The following is a 20,627-nucleotide window of genomic DNA, read 5'->3' as shown; positions in this document are numbered from 1 at the left end:
GGGCAGAATTGGGGGAGACCAACAAAGAGGAATCGGGAGAACCATGAGGAGAATAGACAGAACAGGCAGGTGAGGGGGAATGAGGAAGAGACTGGCAGCCTAGGCACCATATGGTCAGGTTATTTAGGCAAAGAGTTGTCTACCCTTCCAATAAACTTTATTAAAAAATATATATGGGTAGAAATAGTGTTATTTTAAATTATTACAAGGCATATAGAAACAGGAGCTCATAAGGGAATGTCCAGTCACACAATGACTCTTTAATTAATAAAGTAGCAATTTTTAGATAACAATACTTTAAACAATTAATCAAAAATTTCCCATTATCCCTCAGCTACTGACTCCTAGTCAAGTACATTTATTAACTAGAATAACCAAGCTATTTTACCCTGACACTGCCAGAGCATAGACATCCCTGGAGAAGGATCTGGATTTGGAAATCACTGCATGTGTATGACCCTATATAACCCCCACAAAACCCTGTTTTTATCCTCTCCCTCTTACAGAAATTGGAAGAGGTTCAAAGAGATTATGCAGTTTATCAAAGATCATCAGACTGGGAAATGTCTGAGGCTGATTTCAAAAACTGGGCTAATTTCATCTAAATGCTCCCTCTCCCTTCTCTGGAGCAATGAATGATCGGCTCCCACTGCCTTCTGTTGTGCTCAGATGCTGGAGCCCAATGCAGCTGAGGTGTGGAATCAATTTTAAATTAGACCCAGCCAGATTGTCATGTTATCTTTTTTTCTCTCCCTCTAGCCTTTACCAATGAAGAATGATAGATTAATATAAAGTCTACAGAAAATTCTAGGGTAGCAGATAAAGTTCTGTTATCTTGGTAGAGGACTCCCAGGTGGTTTTCATATTGTATATAGTAATTTTCAATGGAATTCCCATTTCCATATCTCCCCTGTTTGACTGGTAGTACAGAGGAATTCTGTGGTTTCCTTTTATCATCCTACAACTTTGATCAAGTTGCTAATTGTTTTTATAACTATTTGTCTAATTCTCCACATATACTAAATGCTGCCTGGGAAAAGAGATAGTTTTGGGTCCTCAATGCCTATTCTGATCCCTTCATTTCTCCTCTCATTACTCCAGCTAGCAACTTTCTTAAAAAATTTAAAACAGTGGTGGTCATGGGCATGTTTCATTCAGTCCTCTTCATATTAGGAAGGTTTCTAGTTTATTCTTGCCCCTGAGTCAAGTCCAGGTTCATGCCAGGTATGTTTCCCCAGACAGGTGAAAGTTAAATTCCCTTCATAAAATAGCAAGACTGGAGCTACATGTAAATATCTTTCTGCAAAGCTTGTATTCTTAAGGTTTCTCCCCCGTGTGCATTCTCTGATGTACAACAAGTTGGCCTCTCCAACTGAATGAATTTCCACACTGCATGCATTCATAAGGTTTTTCACCAGTGTGGATTCTCTGATGTACAGTAAGATGGGAGCTCTGACTAAATGTCTTTCCACACTTCTTGCATTCATAAGGTTTCTCTCCAGTGTGCATTCTCTGATGCACAGAAAGATAGTCTCTCCGACTAAATGTATTTCCACACTTCTTGCATTCATAAGGTTTCTCCCCAGTATGCATTCTCTGATGTACAGCAAGATGGGAATTACGAGGGAATGTCTTTCCACACTGCATGCATTCATAAGGTTTCTCCCCAGTGTGCACTCTCTCATGTACAGCAAGATGGTGTCTCCGACTGAATGTCTTTCCGCATTGCATGCATTCATAAGGTTTCTCACCAGTGTGGATTTTCTGATGTACAGCAAGATGGGAGCTCTGACTGAATGCCTTTCCACACTTCTTGCATTCATAAGGTTTCTCCCCTGTGTGTATTCTCTCGTGTCCAGCAAGACTAGATGTCTGACTGAATGTCTTTCCACACTTCTTGCATTCATAAGGATTCTCCCCAGTGTGCATTCTCTGATGTACAGCAAGATGGGCATTACGAGTGAATGTCTTTCTACACTTCTTGCATTCATAAGGTTTCTCCCCAGTGTGCATTCTCTCATGTACAACAAGATGGTGTCTCTGACTGAATGTCTTTCCACATTGCTTGCATTCATAAGGTTTCTCCCCAGTGTGCACTCTCTGATGTACAGCAAGTTGGCCTCTCTGACTGAATGTCTTTCCACAATGCATGCATTCATAAGATTTCTCACCAGTGTGGATCCTTTGATGTCCAGTAAGATTGGACCTGTACATAAAAGTCTTTCCCCTTTGATTACTTTCACGAGATTTTTCCTCAGCATGCATCCTTTGATGTTTGATATGAGATAAATCTGGAGGTGGAACAAAGAATTCTTTGAAAGAAAAGTTATCAGGAACATCACTCATGAATCTTTGTAGGTCCATTTCATCCACAGGAAGGTTCATCTCTGTTGGATTTGTCTTCATTTCAGGTCTAATCTTTCCTTCTGTAAGAAACAAACAGTAAAAACGGATTAAAATGTAATTAGGACTACATTTCCCAAGATTCCCTTTTCCCTTCTGTGTACTGTATCATGACATGGTTGGGGTTTTTAGTTTTGGTTTGCAAAGCCCTGACTCTTGGTTCCATATGGAGGTGGGGGAGCTCTTAGCTTTTCAAGCCTTTTACTTTCCCTTGGCTTCAAGTGAAATTTAGTATTACTAAATATAATACTTGGGGTATTTAATATTAATTTTAAAATTTACAATCTGGAGAACCTACGAAGAAACAAGAACTTGAGTTTTTTTCATGCTAGGTTTCCCCGCCCCAGATGCCCAAGCTGCCAGGCTGCAGTCAAGCTCACTCTTCCCCCACTGACTTTAGCTGCTGTCTGCCAGCAGCTTGCCCAAACTTCGTGCTCCTGCGACTTCTGCTAGGCCCGCTCCACATCTTGCTGCCTCCTGTTGCTATACTTAACTCAGTGACAACTATTAGTCCCTTACCTGTCACTTCTGTCAGAAGGGTCATATAATGATGAACTGTAGAAATTTGCTCTAGACAATAAGAAATACTATCCACTGGAAAAATTCTTATAGAAACAACTATAAAAATAATAATTACAATGGTGACCTTGGGAATCCCAATTCTATGACTGATAATAATTATAGGAATATAAATCAGGCACCTGACAACTCATACCAAATGACCACACTGCAGTATATCTTGAGTGGAGCTCAAACCAGAACCACCCAGGGTGCTATTGCCTCTGAATGGGAAAGCCAAGTAACTACCCAAAAATTAGAAAGGGGTTGGGTCACAAGACTCAGGGGATACAAGCTTTGATTTTCAAGACCCTCATATCTTACTGCCCATTGTTCCTATCCACTACCCCCAATAATGATGAGCCCCATGTAACATTAAAGGTTGGTAACATCTATTATGATTGTCTTTTGGACACTGGACCTTCCAGGTCTGTATTGAAGAATACACCTGATTCAGATTGAAGTTCCATTGGCTCAATAAATGTAGTGGGAGTGTCAGGGTCACCCCTAAAGGTTCCCAAGCTTTCCCTTAGAATAGTGTCCATAGAACCCCTTAGTGTGGAATACTCTTTCCTCTTAATGCCTGGTTCCCCTACAAATTTTCTGGGGAGAGATCTTTTATGCAAGTTTAGGGCCACAATAATTTACTCTCTAGATGGCTCTGGCACAGGAATTGCCCAAGGAATCCTTAACACTGCAACATGTACTTCTTTCAGATACTCATGAAATGAAAGACTCTCCTATTTTTGAGATCCCAACTGATATACCTGAGTCTGAGCCACATCATCTTCTGATGTTGGCCTACTTACATCAACTGTCCCAGTGCAAATTAAAACAAAATCTAGTCCGCCTCCTTCCATTCCTCAGTATCCTCTTTCGCAGGAGGCAATAGATGGTATTACCCCTATAATGAATTCACTGATTGACCAAGGCATCATAATTTGCCTTAAATCTGAATACAAAATATCCATCCTGCCTGTTAAAGGGCCAAAATTAGGGCCCAATGGCAAGTATCTCTATCAATTTGTCCAGGATTTGAGAACTGTGAACAGTATAAAGAAATACCCTGTAGTCTCCAACAAAATTAATATTATTTCGTCTACTCTTAGCACAGCAACATACTTTACAACTTGTGCTCATCTTTCTTTTCTATACCTATACATGAGAATTCCAGGCATATCTTTGCTTTCAGCTGGAAGGGTTTCAAGGGGATCTGGGCTCATTTGCCTCAGGGGGTTCATGGGCAGTCCTACTTTCTTTACACAATTCTTAACTGCTGATACAAATGCCAAACAATTTAAATACAGCCTTTTAATTTGGTATATGGATGATTTGCTCTTGGCTTCAAACGCTGAGGCATGCCAAGAAGATGGCAAACACCTCCTCTTAGAGCTACATAAGAGAGGCCACAAGGTCTCCAAGGACAAGTTCAGTGGTATCTCCCCAAGGTACAATATTTAGGCTTTATTTTAATTGCTGGGTCCCATTTAATTTCTCTCATGTATTGAAAATATCCAAAAGTTAAGCACTCTTACCACTAAAAATCAATTGAGGGCAATTATTGGAGCAATGGGATTTTATGGCAGTGGATCCCTTGCATTCTAATGCCAAAACCCTAATTGGTTTTCTGTCAATGCACTTATTGGTTTTGTTCCTTTTCTATTTTATTTTTCCACTTATCCCCAAATTATTAGAATTTCCCTTTTAGAAGGTAGCATTTATATATATATCTAGCCAAATTATGAGTTATATTTTCATGAACCACTGGGGAGTCTAGCCTCCCAAAGGATCACAGGACATTTCCGACAACACCCTTTTCCTTTTCATGTATATGAGTCATGATTTGGTTGGAGTTTTTCGTTTTGGTTCACACAGATGCAGCAATCAGTTCCATGTGGAGGTGGGGAGCTCTCCTGGTTGCTCTAACCATTTACTTTCCATTTGCGTCAAGTTAAATTTAATAAACATCATTAAATACAATACTTGGAGTACTGAATATTAATTTTTAAATTTACAAAAAATACATTGACATAAACACATATATAATTCTATCATTTTTTCCTGAACTGTTAGAACATAAACCACTTTATATCCTATTTCTTCAGATAAGAAAAGTCTTTCAACTTAAATGGGAACAACCCATTCTTTGATAATGCCATTACCTCAAACCTAAAGAACAATTAAAATTACAAAGAATTTCCCATGTGATCTCACTGACTCTCATAACAAATCTGGGATTATAGATAGGCTACTGTCATTACATTCCTAACTCATACCATGACTTCAGAAAGGCTAGATGAATAACTTGACCCGAATTCCAGGCAGCTGAGAACAAATCCTGTGACTGACTGAGCATGATCTGTCCACAGTACTAGACTGTTCATGTTCAATATTTCTTTTATTTTCATTGTCTAAACATTCAGTCCTCTCTTCATAGGTATGATACCACTGAGTACACGTAGACTAAATATATCTATTATTTCATCATTGAGCTTCTCTACAAGTATTATGTAATTCCTTTGTGATTGCTTTCTATCTTATTTTTTGTTCCAAGATCTGAGATCAGATAAAGGAATTCTGTACTTTTTTGCAAATATTCAAGGCATGAAAGATTTTGTTCAGTTTCCTACTTCTTGAGAGTTGCCATTACTTTTCTTTAAATGCCTCTTTTCACTAAAATAAAATCTACTAAAAACAATGTAAACAAAAACATTGCATTTCTCATGTTTAAAAATATCTCGTTGAGTCCATTTTCCTTATATAAAGAAATGGGCAAGAAGGCATGTACATTTCTCTTTCTACTTAGCATATTAGACAGATAATGGCATTTTAATAATATTCTTCTTAAAAATCCCAATACAGGTGGTGGTGATTCTCATTGCACCTCAGAAACTTGCTTTAACTTTTAGCCCTGGGCAAGTCACAGGAGCTCCGTTGCTCTCAGGCTCCTCAAAAATAACAGACATAATAATATCAAGTGACTCCTAGGATTCCTAGGAGATGAGATAATATTTATAAAGTGTATGACACATATGGGGAAATATGCAAATGATGGTGTTTATTTTTATCATTAGAATTTGCATTACTTCCTCCTTAGATTGCTTTTATCCTTAAATTGTCATTCTCTTCACTCTTCTACCTCCTCATTTCCCTGAAGAATTAAATGTATTTCCATTCCCCAACACTCTATTCTCCCTGAATCATCTCAGAGGGAGATTAAGGATCTGTTGCTTCTTTCGAAACCACCTCCATATTTGGGTCCTAGATTGTGGGCTTCAGGACAGCCCAGACTGGTGTTTCCCTTACTTTGTATACTCAAGCCTTAGCATAGTCACTAGAACATATTTATTACTTAATACATGTTTACGGACTGGGCTCAGGGCTTATGTCAGGCTCAACATCTACCAAGATCCTTGCATTCAGGTGTGTCTCCTGGAAAGACAATGCATACTCTAGCCTCAGTCCTGTTTCTGTTCCAGTCTTGCCCTCATTTCTCAGTAGTCAATAATAATGCCATAGGAACTAGAGCAGACCCAATCCTGAAGATCCCAGAGGCTTCTCTCTAGGCTCTCATCTGCCTAATGTAAGGTCCTATGTTCACTGATTATCTAAGAACAGGAAAAAGACGGAGCCCCAAAGACCAGGAAAGGGCCTGGGCTGATGATTTCGGGAAAGCTTAAGTATATCAGGAGTCTTTACTCCTGCTCATGAACTGCAAGTCTATGGAAAAAAGGAAAATCAGGAAACCAGCTGCCTGGCTCCACTGGACATTGAGACTCCCTGACCTCACCTGGGTCCCCACCATGGCCAAGCAATCCTCATATCTCCCTCATGATTCCCTTTGCCACCCAGCACAGCAACCTCCCAAATATTTCCCTGGTCTCTAACTCTCCCTCATGGCTTCCTTCCAGCCCTGCCTCACCTTCTTAGCTGAGAACTTCACCTCGTATTTCACAGAATACAAGCTAGACCTCTCTATAGAGCTCTTTTATCCTCCAAATCTCACCCAGCTCAGCTGCCTCCTTTTCCTCTCTGCCCACAGGATCACAGGAAATCTCTCTTCATATTCAAAGAAGCCCATCTTATCCTTCATTTAAGCTCATCTATTCCACCTTGTAGGGCCCCCATTGTTTTTCTTCTTCAGCCTTTCCCACACTAATGAGCTAATGACTTCCTCTGAGAACCAATAAACCATTTCTCCCCAATGCTCTAAACACTCTCAATTGATCTCTTCCTCCCCATGAGATACTGTCCAACATATGTCCTCAGGTTCAAGACTAAATTGATAGAGATGGCCACTTGCAGTGAATTGTGTCTGTGCCTTTCATTTTTATCTTTGCCATACTTTCCCTCAGAATCCTCAGTCTGGCTCTCCTAAAGCCCCAGGCCACCTCACCCTTAGAACTCCTTCTCAGAGCCTTTCCCTCGTGATTGGCTGCCCAGGAGCAGGGGTCTAGAAGGCCTCTACAGCACTGTCAGCATGCTGCTGTCTGCTCTAGCAGAGGGTGAGCTCCATTAGGGCAGGGGATGTCCTCTGTAGCCCTTTATGTGCCCTATAACTTAGCCCAGCTCAGAGCAAGTACTCATACCTGTTTCAGGATACTAAAGAGCTCAGAGGGAGAAACCTCAGCAATTATGACATCTGCAGGAGACTTCCAGGTCCTTCAGTCCAAAACACTGACTTCTTTGAGGGTCACAGATTGATCCCATGAAGGGAGCTGATAGGAAATGGAGTCCAACAGCCTCATCTTATAGATGGGGAAAATGAGGCTCAGGGGTTCAGTGAATTTCCAAGGGAAACCCTGCTAAAACCTCTGAAAAAAGAATTTCAAATCGGGTCTTCCTGCCCCCGAAATGTAACACTGAGTTCACCAGAGCACACAGAACCCTCTGGTCACCTTGGCTCTCCCATACCTCTTTTCCCCAACCTCACCTGGGCAGCAGCTCCTCAGAACTTCTTGCTCCAGCATCCAAGAGGAATCCCTCTGCTCCATATAAGAGATCATGTCTTCTGGGGGAGCTGGAAGCCCTGGGCATGGAAAATCAGTCAGGGAGGAGGATGGAGAGAAGCTGTCTCTGAGTTATCTTAAAAAGGATGGGAAATCCAGTGGGATTCATAAAGGAGTCTGCCCTTACCCCTCCATGTCTGTCATGGAGGAGCCTGGGGTAGGATATGCCTATTACCCTGGTGGGGAACCTCGAATGAACAACAGCCTCTCCTCCCCCATCCTATTCTAGTCCAAAATGGCAGAAACTCCTAAACTCCCATACTGGGTCCAAGGGTCACAGTTCTGGGTTAGTCTGAAGTCCCAGACACAGGGACCTATAGGGATCAGATTTTGTTCCATCACCCTGCTTGCTCCTCCCTCCCTGACACCTCTCTGATCCTAAGGGACTCTTCTCTCTGGGTATCTCTAACTCCTCTCTTGGGGAACTCAACAATCCTCCTTGGGCCCAGTGCTCTCTCATCCAGTCCATTCACCTTGACAATCACAGAGGAGGGGGGCAAGCAGGGCCTGCAGGAGGCTTAAGGGGCCTCCTGGAGGAGAGTCTCTCCAGCACATAGGGTGAGGAGAGAAGCATGGAGAATTTTGGGGAACCAATTTGAAGGCAGAACTTTTGGTTCTAGGGCATTTTCTTTAGAAGATTAGACTTAGTCCATAGTTTTCCATTACCTGGAAAGGAGAGGCAACTAGAAGAGGAGGGGGCAGGAAGGCCTAAGTTCACATTTCCTCACAAACAGGTGCTATATGGGTGCCTAAGAACATGCCACTTAATCAAAACTATTTCCTCATTTGTAAAATGGCGATAACCGTGTCACTGAATTAGGAAGATGAAGGCGAAGAAGTGCCATAATATTATAGAGAAAACTCTTGGCAGAGCCCTGGAACTAGAGCAGGTCATTAGAAAAGCTTCATCTCTTCCCTCCCTTCCTCACTAGGTCTACTGGAGGATTAGAGCAAGAGGAAGGAAGACTAAGGACGAACCATCTCTCCTGGGGACACAGAGGTGCTTTGAGCTACAAGTTTATGCTAGTTAAAGAGAAAAAGACCCCCAAAAGTACATCCACCCAAGAGGGGAAGAGGGTGGGAGGAAAACCCTCCTGAATAATTTTCAGAGATGGGTTTGGGAGACCCAATTCCGGGCCAGGGAAAGGCAAGAAGGAATCAGCTTTGAGATTACTTCCACATCTGAGATTCTCCAATACACGTTTGACCTTGCACTTCAGGATCACCAACAATGCAAAGGACTTTTACAGGAGAACCAGGAAGCAGGAGGGCCCTGGCTCTGGGACTTGCTCATGAATCAAAACTGCTCCCAACCCTGCCTGCTATTGAGGGTGATATTCCTTTATATGGCTGACTCCATTAGCATGGAGAGACTCCTTACCCACACAATACAAGTTCTGGACATTCTCCAGCATCACCTCCTTGTATAGCTCCTTCTGGGGAGGGGACAAGAGGCGCCACTCCTCCTGAGTGAACTCCACAGCCACATCCTTGAACGTCATCTGTAAAAATGGAGATTTGAACCTAGGACTCCAATCCCCAGAAGTCCTTGTTCTAGCTCCCAGAATTCTCTCTAATCTCCCTGAGTGTGAGATCACAAATTATTATTCAAAAAGTCTCCACCTATGGCTCTCTCTTCCTGTTTCTGCTTGCAAGCAGATGCGAGTCTCATGATGTAGGTGAGGTTGAATGGGCCTCTCAGCCCACTTAGTATGTGCTTTTCTTACTTATGTTTTCTTAAATTCTTTATCTTAACTAAAACTCCAAAAATATAATACTCCTTGCAGAGAGAAACTAATTTTACCTGCCACAGTTTGTCCCAAAAATTTTATCTTAACAGTTGGGGTACCACTTCAGGAAAGAAATACCCTCATGCTTCTGATCTTTTAAATTCAGCTTTTCATAGCTACTGCCTAGAATTTTTTTAAGCCAGGTTTCTCTAGCCAAGGTTTTTTATTGCTGCTCGTCCCAGCCATTAGATAGCTCACCGGCTCCCGGCCCGGCCCTTCCCTGCCTGCCTGCCTGCAGCCATCTGCTTTGGACTTTCTTGAGCCTTTCCCGCCAGCCCGGCTGTGCTCCATTCTCACCTGGTGCCCGCTCTCCCAGCCCTGCCTGCCTGTGTTCCTGCCTGCAGCCATCCACTCCAGAGCAGTTTGCTGTTTGCTGCTCACCTGGCCCTAGCAATTGCCGCCCTGCACTCCCGGCTGCTGCCTGCCTGTTTCTTGTGCCCCAGACTCGTGCGTGACCCCAGCTGACTCATCACCCAGGCTGCTGGTAGCAGACCCAGTTTCTTCAGGATCAAAACCTGGCTGGCAAAAAAATGAGGGTATTGGCCTCGACATGGGCGGAGAATCGTAGGAGGGGAGAAAGAAGAGGGAAAGAAAAAAAGGTTTTTCCAAATAGGAGCTTAAGAGCATGGCTAATTTAGAAGGATATCTTTTAATTACATTGATCCTTTTATTGACTTCACCTGCGTGTCAGGAAAAAAAATTCAGCTCTCTACAACCCTTTAGCCAACTATGGAGAGGAAACTTTGCCTGCTCAGTGAACTGAGAGCCAGGCCTAGAGATGGGAGGCCCTGGGTTGGAATCTGGCCTCAGACACTTGCTGGTGGTGTGGCCCTGAGCGGGTCATTTGAACCCCATTGCCTACCCCTTATCAATTTGCCTTCTGACAATAGGCATCTAGATGGATAAAAACCCAAGGAACTTTAAAGAGACTGGAAGTTTTATTTTTTAGGAATTTCAGACTCCAATGGTTTATACAAATCTCTGTATTCTATTGCATTTTACTGTTTGCTTTAAGATTTAACTTTGTGATTTAAGTTCATATATTACTACATTCAATACTATTCTATTACACTGAATCATTTTAATGTACTGAGTTTTAACTACTGTTAAATTCTGTTGCTTTCCCCCTATAACCATATTGAACAAATATCATTGTAAAAAGCCCATATAAAAAACAGCTTTTCTATTTTTGACTTTGTAAATTGTCACATAGAGGATAGATAGACATCATCAGAACTGGTTACAATTGTATAACAACCTTTGGAAAATTTAATGAGCTAAATATCTCAACTGATTATAAGGGTTTTCTAGACATGATTTTTAGAATTTTTTTAACAATCTCTGGTCATTTTTGCCTGCCCCTACCTCAAGGTAAGGCCCATTCTAGTAGCCGAAGTGAAATACAATTATAACCCCAAACCTTCCCGCATTTCTAAATATGTGAATGAAAGTTGGGGCAGTTAATCTCAGGGCAATTGTACTCCTAAAAATCCTCCAAAAAAAGGAGCATCCCTCATTTATATTCTTCAGCTCACTACTTAACTCCACCAGAATGATATCTAGATTTCTTGATGATGTTCTAAACCCAAAAATGAGTTACTTTGTTTAAAAATATGTTTATTACCAAGGTTGAAAGATTTGCTACGAATTTAAAATTGTAACAAATATCGATCAATTCACAGGCTTTAAAAAATGCCATATAGCAACTTATGTGAAATATGATACTGTGTTTGTTTGTTATTGTAATTAATTGCGCTATTGAGAATTTGGGGGATATTGATAACTACATATTTGCACTACTGTTCTTTATAAAAAAAAACAAACCTTGTAACATTCATTTACTTATGCTCACAGTGGATCATGGCCATATATGAAGAGGAAATGGATCTCATTTTTGGTGAGAAAGCCTTGTAATCTATATTTTCTTAGCTGACACAGTGTGTCAATGATTATAAGCTATATTTTTATTTTTTAAAACTCTTTTATTACATTTTTCTTGCATGTGTAATAGAATATTTCAGTTTTTTTCTCTCCTTTTAATTTTTGAAGCACATATCACCAGCATTAAGACTTTCTTTAACTTTTTGATTTTGCAGTACTATAAGTTTAAAATACATTTGCTATAATGTCAATGTATGCCCTAAAAGCTTAAGACTATAAAAATGATGCCACTAATTGTTTTAAAAAATTATGGGACTTTACTTAATAATTCTGTCTGATTCCAGGACAAGACACACACAAAAAAGCCATTGCATAGGGCCAACAATAAGCCAATCCAGGATGGTTTGATGCACTTCTAAGCCAATACTAAAGACTTGAACCTAGTATGAAGACTGGAGGTTACTATGTTTAACATTGTTACGATATAGGCTTTCCTTGTGTCCACACTCACTGTGAAAATACTTACAGATGAGTATCCCAAACCTTGGCTCCTACTTACTCCTATAATCTGGTCCCTTTTTATGTCTTTCATAGTGTGATACCTTTCTGTAGTCCTGGCTACTGGCTGAGTAAATGCATCATTGCTTAGATCATTTTAATTAGGATCTCTTATAGATTTATTTTTCTTTACTTAGAAATTTTACACATAAGACTTTGATAGTCTATTTTCATCTAGTATTTTTTTTAATTTGGATTTTTCTGATGTCTTTTTAATTTCTCTTACAAATTGATTCATATACCTCATACCTCAGCCATGAATCCCTAAGTGATCCTGTATTTTCAATCACCCTTTTAATGGGGAAATGTAAAAATATTATTTTAAATTGCAAAGTTTAAATTCCTTTTAAGAAGAATTTTAGGTAAAGAAAGATGATACCTCTCATAATCCAGAAACTGAACTGTTTGGAGAAGACACCATGAAGAAGCCTCCAGACCACAAGTTGTACAAGATCAAGAATGAACTTTGGGTGTGGTTGATTGAACATTTATTTACATCTATACTTTCATGTCAAAGGGGACTGCCCCCTAACTGGCTTTTTGTCAATGAGTCTAGCAATTATTGTTTTTTTTCCCCTCTTATCCTCAAATTGTTGTAATGTTTACGTTGATTGTTTCCATGATCCTTTTTGGGGAAACTTCTTTCCCAATAACGATCAAACGAGGGTATTTGTAAAAATGGAGATTTGAACCTAGGACTCCAATCTCCAGAAGTCCTTGTTCTAGCTCCCAGAATTCTCTCTAATCTCCCTGAGTGTGAGTCACAAATTATTATTTAAAGAGTCTCTGCCTATGGCTCTCTCTCTTCCTGTTTCCGCTTGTAAGCAGACAGGAGTCTCATGATGCAGGTGAGGTTGAATGGGCCTCTCCGCCCACCTAGCACATGCTTTTCTTACATATATTTTCTTAAATTCTTAATCTTTAATAAACCTCTAAAATATATAATACTTCTAGCAGAGAAACTAATTTTTACCTGCCACAGTTTGGCCCAAATTTTAATCTTAACACATTACCTCCTAGAGTAGACCAAGTCAGAGCAGAGGGCTGAAAGCTACATGACAATGAAGAGCCAACCTCTGGTCAATTACGGGAGGAAACTGACCCATAGAGAAGGGAGGGGCCCAAAGGTCCCACCCTTTGTTAATGTCAGAGCCAGCACTGAAAGCTGAGTCTGTAAGAGCCCAATGGAGGCTTGAGAAAAGCAGATTAAGGATGCTCTAGAAGCAAGTTGAGGAGTTTCTAGTGTGTGAAAGGAAATCTCTAGAGAACCTCCTGTGCAGCCAGGATCCCAGGGCCCCCAAGTGCTGGGATGTAGAAATCAGTCATGTATCTGTGGCCCAGTTGCTTTGTCCCAGGGCAGTACACCCAATAGGAAATTGTCTTAATAGTCCAGGAGGAAGGTGCTGTGGGCACCCAACAGGAGGATGGCAGTGACAGAGAACAGAAGGGGTCATATTGGAGAGATGCTGTGAAGGTGAAACTGACAGATCCTGGCACCATAATGGAAATGTGGGTAAGGGACAGTGAGGAGTCAAGGGGGGCTCCCTGGTTTTGACCCTGAGGGAAGAGGAGGATACAGCTATAGAGAAGGTGGGGGTTCTGCCTAGGTAAAAGAGAACAATGTGTTTGGGACACACTGAGCTCAAGATGTCACCTAGTGTGAAATCCCTGTAAGGAAATTTGAGATGAAAACCTGCAGGTCGGCACAGAGATTAGGGCAAAAAAGGCAGATCTGAGACGCATCAGCAGAGAGATGGTGCTTTGTACCTGGAAAATGTGGGTTTCCAAGACTGTGAATTGCCAAAACTGTAAAGGTTTCGGCCAAACTGTAAAGATAATTTTTAGTGTCTTGATTTAAATAAAAAATAAGTGGTCGCCATGGGAAAATTTCCAAATATGAAATTACTCAAGTCAGCTGGCTTTTATGAAGATTTTAATTAATATAAATGAAGGAATTAAAGGGAGAGAAAAAAAAGAAAATAGTAGAAAGGGCCTAGGCCAAATGGCCTAGGCCTGAGCCTTAAGGGAGACTAGTCAGTCTTTATCACTTACCACAAGATTGTCTCAAGCAAGCTCTAGTCCTTCACTGATATCCTCAACTCCTGAACTGAGTTCAGAGACTCTCCTCTGAACTCCTGACCTCCTCCAATTCAGCTTCCAAACTGAATGAAAAACAAACTGAAGTGAATTCTCCTTTTAAAGGAATTTTCTCTTATATCGCCTCCCCTAAATTTTCACATCTACCAATCACAGTAGATGTTTTTTCCCAGGACTGCCCATTCTTAGTTCTCACCACTCTTCAGTTCTCACCTTCTCTGGGTAGATTATATCTTCTGAGTACTTCACACCTTTTTTGTTAAGCTTGCCTTTTGTAAGTTGCTTGACCTTTTAGGTACTAATTTAACCTTTAAAGGTACTGAGAACCTTTTTGTATTAGATCTAAAAATAGATCTAGTTTAAGGTTCTAGCTTCACGATGATAAGTATGAGTTAGGGACTTTCATTGTTCCATCAGGAGTTTATCTTTCCCTAAGGCACTGTCTGAGTAGGGTGGAGTAACTTTAAAAGTTCTCAATACATTCCTAACCAAGTACCTCCATTGTAGAAAATGGGGAATAACTTAATCAAATCTTTTGAAGTAGAGTCTGAGCAGTTTTAAGATTCACAGCTTCTATCCATGATAGTTGAGATCACCAAGTAAAGAAGTCCAGAAGAAGAGCAGAGGGCCAAAGACAGGGCTAGAGGAACTCTATACCTAAACCCCACTGTTACAAGATCTAGAGGAGGAACCAGCAGAGAAGACAGAGAATCATAGATCAGAGAGGTAGGAGCTAAACCAGTAGAGAGAGAGAACTGTGTCCAAAAACCCTAGAGAGAAGAGAATATTGAGGACAGAGTGGGCCAAAAGTAACAAAGGCTGTAGATAGGACTAAGAGAAAGAAAACCGAGGAAAAGGTCTCTGTTGTCTCAGAAAAAGAAGAACATACAGGGGAGGAGATAAGGAGGAGAAAGCAAAGCCTGAGAAGATAGAGAAAGGATGGAGGCCCTACCTTGATGTGGAAGGGGGTTCCACTGATGAATATTTTCATGGGTAAAGGGAGATGAGGACTCATACTGAGTGTGACCCAGCTAATTTGGGTATCTTATTATTTGGGATTTTCCCTAGCGACCAAATTAATTTAGATTTTCAAGTCATAATGCTAAAATTATCCTTTACAGTTTGGGCTATAGCTGAGGGTCTCTAAATAGCAAGTATAGGCGGTCCAGTTTCCAAGCCAGGCAGGAAGAGATTCAAAGAAAGTAGTGCAGCTTTCTCCCAATTCTCCCCATTGAATAAACTTTCCTCACCAGACAGAACTTGGACCAATCACAGTAATGAATGGAAGGGAACCAAGCCTGCTCCAGCACAGAGTCACAAGAGGGAGAATGTTCCCACAATTCCCGCCTTGGTGCCCCAAAGTTCTCCCTTCCTTTTGTGGAAGAGGCTTAAAGAGAGAGAGAGGACTTGCAGGACAAGGCAGGCATGCAGACCAAGGTGAAGGATCTGTTTGTCAATCAAGGAGAAGATTCCAAAATGGAATGTTCCCAGGAGAGGCAACTGAGGAGCCTGGCCAGAGAGGAAAGAAACTTGGACTTTGGCTCTGAGTTTACTGAACAGGAGAGAAACTTCTTCTCTGGGGTTTTCCTGACCTAGGCTGAGAGAGAGACCTTTGTGACTTTTTGACAGAGTTTGGACTTGAATTACTCAAGCATAGATTATCTGAAGAAAAAAGAAAAATACCTTGTCCTCCATTTCTCTGCCTGAATGATCCTCCAAGGCCTGATTCTAGGCCTTTCCAGGGGCTGTTGTTTCCCTGCAGGGAATGTTCTTCCTCCTGCCTCTTGTTATGGGAGGGCTAAAAGAAGGGTTCAAACTAGCTATATATGGTTTATTTAGCTAAAAAAGGGAAGGGAGCTTCAAAGTCTTTTCCCATCAGAGAGATACAACTCACTTCCTCTCAGTCTTCTTCCCAGAGAGACAACTGTCAGTCTCAATTGCCTCTGTGTTCAGTTCCTCACCTCCTGAGAGCTCTGGAATGCTGACCCAGTCACTGGAATCTTTTGCTTGCCTTTATTTAGCAAAAGCTAATCCTTACAACACTCTGGCCTTGAAGCTTCCTTCCAATCCCAGGTGAATCCTCCCGTCGGGAATCAATGGTCACCCCAGAACCCTTAGTCTTCCTTCCCACAATGCCTCCCTCCTTCCAGCCCCCACAGAGCTGGTTTGGACAAGGCTGATGAGGAGTGTCCTTGGTCAAACTGGGGGGTCTGGAGGGCAGTCAATTGCTTCTCCTTTCCTTTGTGCTGAGCAATGCCAGGCACACACCTGGGTGTTCCTCCACACTGGCTGACTTGGACTAAGAAGTAGGAAAGAGGAAGGAGCCAGAGAGACCCAGGAAGACTCAAAGACTTGAGGCAGAAGCCAGTGAGCAGCACCAGGGGACAATGTCTTCCCTGAGGATGGCACAGACCAGGGTTAGGGTTAGACTCAAGAGGGAACAGGTGAAAAGAAGCAGACTAAGAGGGTGTGAGTGTCACCAGGCAAGCAGAGAGCAAACACAGGATTCCTAAAAAGGGAAGCAGGAGTCAATGGTCATCCTCAGCGCTCGCTTGTGCCCAGGGAGAAATCTGACATGAGAGGCAGAGCCTGGGGGGAGCTCTTGAGGTCTGAGCTGACCAAGGACAAACCAATTACTCTCAAAGCCAAGAAAGCCAGGAAGGGCTGTTCCTCTTCCCTAGGATGTGCGGGAAAGAAATGGCCCAGCAGGAAGGAGGGAGCAGCCTTATAGCCAATCTTGTGTCAGAGCCAGGGAAGGGCCTCCCAGGCTGATGGGGCTCCCTTCTGGGGCTGGAATGCACTTACCTGGGCTGGGAGTCTGTCCCTCTCAAAGGCCATCCCTGCGGCTCCAGGATCCCTGTAGAGGCAGCAAAGTAGCCCCAGTGAGTCCATCTGGTGAAGCTCCTCCATCTTTTCTGGCCTTGACTCTGTAAGGGTTGAATGAGGAGTTTTCACAAAATAGAAGAGCAGCTTTTAATCATTTCAGTTGTCAGGAAAATAGAGCAGAGCTGCAAATTCATATCATCCCTTTAAGTCAGAGGAAAGAAAACTTCTAGCAGCTTTTAATAATGAAAAAATTTTTTTCATTAAAATAGTAAAAAAATGAAGTAAAATGAATATAGCAGAGAAATGTAGGAAAGAGGTAGAGAAAGAAAATTTCCTAATGCTTAGACTAGTCATCCTATAACTAACTATAACTACCTCTATTTACTACCTAAAACTGCAGATAACTACCACTAATAACAACCACCCTAGAAGAGGGGGTCAGGAAAGGGCTTTGGCTCCTGGGCAGGAGGGGCAGGAAGGCAGAGATCAGGGATCCTCCCAGAGGGCCAGCTCTGAGGGCAGCACAGAGGAACCTCTAAGCAGGAGCTGGGGGTCAGGACACCTGGGTCAGGACAGCCTGGGCTCCTAGACTGGCCCCTCTCTCCCTCCAGACCTCTCCCTCAACTCTAGACTCCATCCCAGGGTTGGGGTTCTCCTGGGACACCACCAGGCTGGGCAGGAGAGAGCTCTCCTCCCCTTCAGCCAGCCCCTCCTTCCCTCCTCCACCATCCTAGGGACCCTCCCCCTGTTCTCACCCCAGACTGCCTAGATACAGCCTGAGGGAGGTGGAGGCAGCAGAGAGCTCCTGGGAAGAGCAAGGCCCCATGGGGGAATGGGGGGACTAAGGGAATGTGAGACACACAAGGGGGGACCATCTGGGGGTCCTGGGTGGGGTGAATCATCTCAGCAGAATAAGACAGGTGAAGGGGGGGGTCAGTGTGGGTGGCGGGAGGAGGAAAAAGGAGAGGTGGAGGGAGAGGAGAACTAGGAACAGAGTTTGGATGTGGCCAAAAGGCTAAGGTAGGCCCATTCTGACAAGAAAGTGGCCCAAAACCAAAGCCCTGCTCTCCGGGGGAGGGTGGGGGGGGGGGCTGCAGGAGGACCCCCCAGGAGCTTTCAAGTGCCTCCTGGGGGCCTACTTGGGCTGGGGGAGGGTCATGGGGGTCCCTCCTAGTGCTCAAGGGGAGGCCCAGCCAGCCTTCAGAGTAAGATCCTTCAGCCAGGAAGCCCTTCCAGGGGGCCAGGACAGGCTCAGGGTTCAAAGACAAAAGGGGGAGCCACCAAGAGCACAGGAAGAGTCTGAGGTCACACTGGAACCCAGGTCCACCTCACAGCACTCTGCAGGTCCAGGTGGGACTCCCTTTGCCAGAGGTCAGTCCACCCTATAGGGAAAACCCTCCTCCTCCCTCAGCCCCCCATCCCTGAGAGGATAGACTGCAGGGCCTTCCTGGGGCTCTGCTGGCCTCCTGGGCTCTTTCCCCCCTTCCTGCCAGCCTCCATTCAGCCCTGGAGGAAATCTCCCATGATGCTCTTCAGCACTCCCAGTCCTAATGGCCCCATCCCCCTCCTCCTTGCTACCCCCTCGGCGCTGGGCAACACCAGCCTATAGAGGCGTCTATGAACAGCACCTCTAGCACCTGGCCAGGAGCATCTTCTCGGGTTGTCCTCCATGGGTGGGTCACAGGCTTTCCCTGCCCAGCTCGACAACTGCTCCACCAGGTTTTCTACATTCCAAATGACAATCTCGCCTCCTCCAGGAAGGCCTCCTGAACTCCTCTTCACCCTCCGCCCTCTCTCTGGTGATTACTGACTGTCTAGCCAGAATGGAGGTTCCTGGAGTGACTGAGGCTGCCCGAGGGGCGGGGGAAGGGGAGGCCGGGGAGGAGCTCTGGGGTCTGGGGCCCAGAGGCTGGGAGGCAGGACTCCTGGGTCCTTACACGTCGCGGTAAAACTGCATCCGGTACAGTCCCTTCTCCCCGCTCCAACAACCCCTCCAGGCAGGTCGTTTTAGCAGGAAAGATCTCGATGAAGCCGACCACAGTCAGACCCCGGAGCAGCCCCGGGGATACGCTGTACCCTGCTCACCGAGCTGCAGCCTCACGTGCTTTCCGGCCCCAGCCAGTCCCGCCCAGCTGCAGAGTTCCAGGACGTGGGGGAAAGGGAGCGGTCCTGCCTTTGGGGGGGATCCAGGAGGCTCAGGCGGGAGGTGTCTGCCGCAGAGGGACTCGTAAAAGGGAGAATTCGAACTCAGTCCTGCTCTCCACTTCCTGCCTTCCCCCAGGTTCCTCTCCCTCTGGCCCCTCCCCACTCGGGCCCCCCTTTCCCGCTGGCCCCCGCCACCACTTCATAATTACCCAGGATGGAAGCGCGGGACGCAGGGAGTTCCAGGGCCGGATAAGGAGCCGAGACGGAAAAATCTTTGGAAGCCGAAGACCCCGAATTGGATAAGATCTTAACTTCCGGTTTCCCGGGAGCCTCTGTGTCGCCTGTTCAGAACCTAGATTGCCCCGCCCTGTCTCCTAGGCTGGCCCTCCCCCTCTCCTCTCCACCGGAGCCCGCCTTCGGAGCCTCTAGCCTGAGCCCCGCCTCCCTCCGGGCCGACGGGTACCCGCTCCCGCCCCTCCCCTGTGGGTCCGAGGGCTGGTGGTGCCTGTGCTCGCCTAGCACAGTTTAAGGCGCTCCGCTCTTTGGCTTTCGGGAAGAAAGAAAAGGGTCTCGGGGCACCAGGGGTCCCGAGTTCGGAGCTCCTTTTGGTCAGAACACAGTGCAAAGGGGGGACGGAGGGGCGGGGACATCCTCTTCTCCTCCCCCAACGCTTCTAGAAAAGAAATGTGGGCGTGGCTAGGCTCCAGACAGCCTGCAGACTCAAGTAGAAATTGAAATCTACTGGGAGGATACTAGAAAAGAGCAACAGGCTGAAGGAAGGGGGACAAAGCCCCGCCCTCTCAGTCCGCCCTCTCTATGCCCGCCCCTATTCTTCCCCTGTCTTTGGCCACGCCCCTCTCGCTCTGACCAATTCTAGGGCATAAAATCTTCATAACCAAATGCAAAAAAAAGAAGTAATAAATGCATCCTGTTCAGATCATGATCCAATAAAATTACAATCAGTAACAATTCATGAAAAGACTAAAAATTGGTTTGAAATTGTAAGAACTTAAAAATTAGGGTTGAAGCTAAATATGAGAGTTTTAAAGTAATATTGTGGTTTTAAAATAGTTTAGTCAAAATGACTTTTAGTACATTTATTTTCGAAGTTGTGGACAGTAGAAGGGTGTGGCCAAGTGGGGTTAGTAACTTAAAGGCTCTTAGAAAGGGCTTTTTGTCTCTGGGCCTCTTGGGGAGAGGAGTGTGTGGCTCTCTCTGGGCCTGAGAGTTTCTAACTGAGAGGGGACAGGGAAATGTAATTAAGGCCTTAACAGCCTTATTGATTATCAATTGATGTGGGTAGATATTGGGTATATTATTAAATAGTCAGATTAGGAGAGTAGGCTGGACCTTGGCCTGG

General features: G+C 44.1%; 1 protein-coding gene across 3 annotated transcripts; it reads right to left on the bottom strand.

Moving 5' to 3' along the window:
- Nucleotides 1-240: 240 nt before the first annotated feature.
- On the bottom strand, nt 241-19,690 carry LOC100617041 (zinc finger protein 239-like). Of its 3 annotated transcripts, none has more exons than XM_056821285.1 (5): nt 19,477-19,690; nt 17,102-17,223; nt 9,352-9,472; nt 7,895-7,990; nt 241-2,426 (listed from the first exon to the last, which is right to left on the bottom strand). In XM_056821285.1, the coding sequence occupies exons 2-5, from the start codon at nt 17,204-17,206 to the stop codon at nt 1,318-1,320; spliced, it is 1,431 nt and encodes a 476-aa protein (XP_056677263.1). In that variant the 5' UTR covers nt 17,207-17,223; nt 19,477-19,690; the 3' UTR covers nt 241-1,317. The 3 variants fall into 3 exon arrangements, with proteins under 3 accessions (XP_056677263.1, XP_056677264.1, XP_056677265.1); XM_056821286.1 differs by lacking the exon at nt 19,477-19,690 and adding an exon at nt 14,252-14,361 and having other exon boundaries at nt 17,102-17,224; XM_056821287.1 differs by lacking the exons at nt 9,352-9,472; nt 19,477-19,690.
- Nucleotides 19,691-20,627: the final 937 nt, after the last annotated feature.

This window comes from Monodelphis domestica, chromosome 3 (assembly GCF_027887165.1).
Source record: "Monodelphis domestica isolate mMonDom1 chromosome 3, mMonDom1.pri, whole genome shotgun sequence".
Lineage (NCBI taxonomy): Eukaryota > Metazoa > Chordata > Mammalia > Didelphimorphia > Didelphidae > Monodelphis > Monodelphis domestica.
The sequence above is the reverse complement of the archived record's forward strand: the minus strand, read 5'-3'. Positions and strand labels throughout refer to the sequence as shown.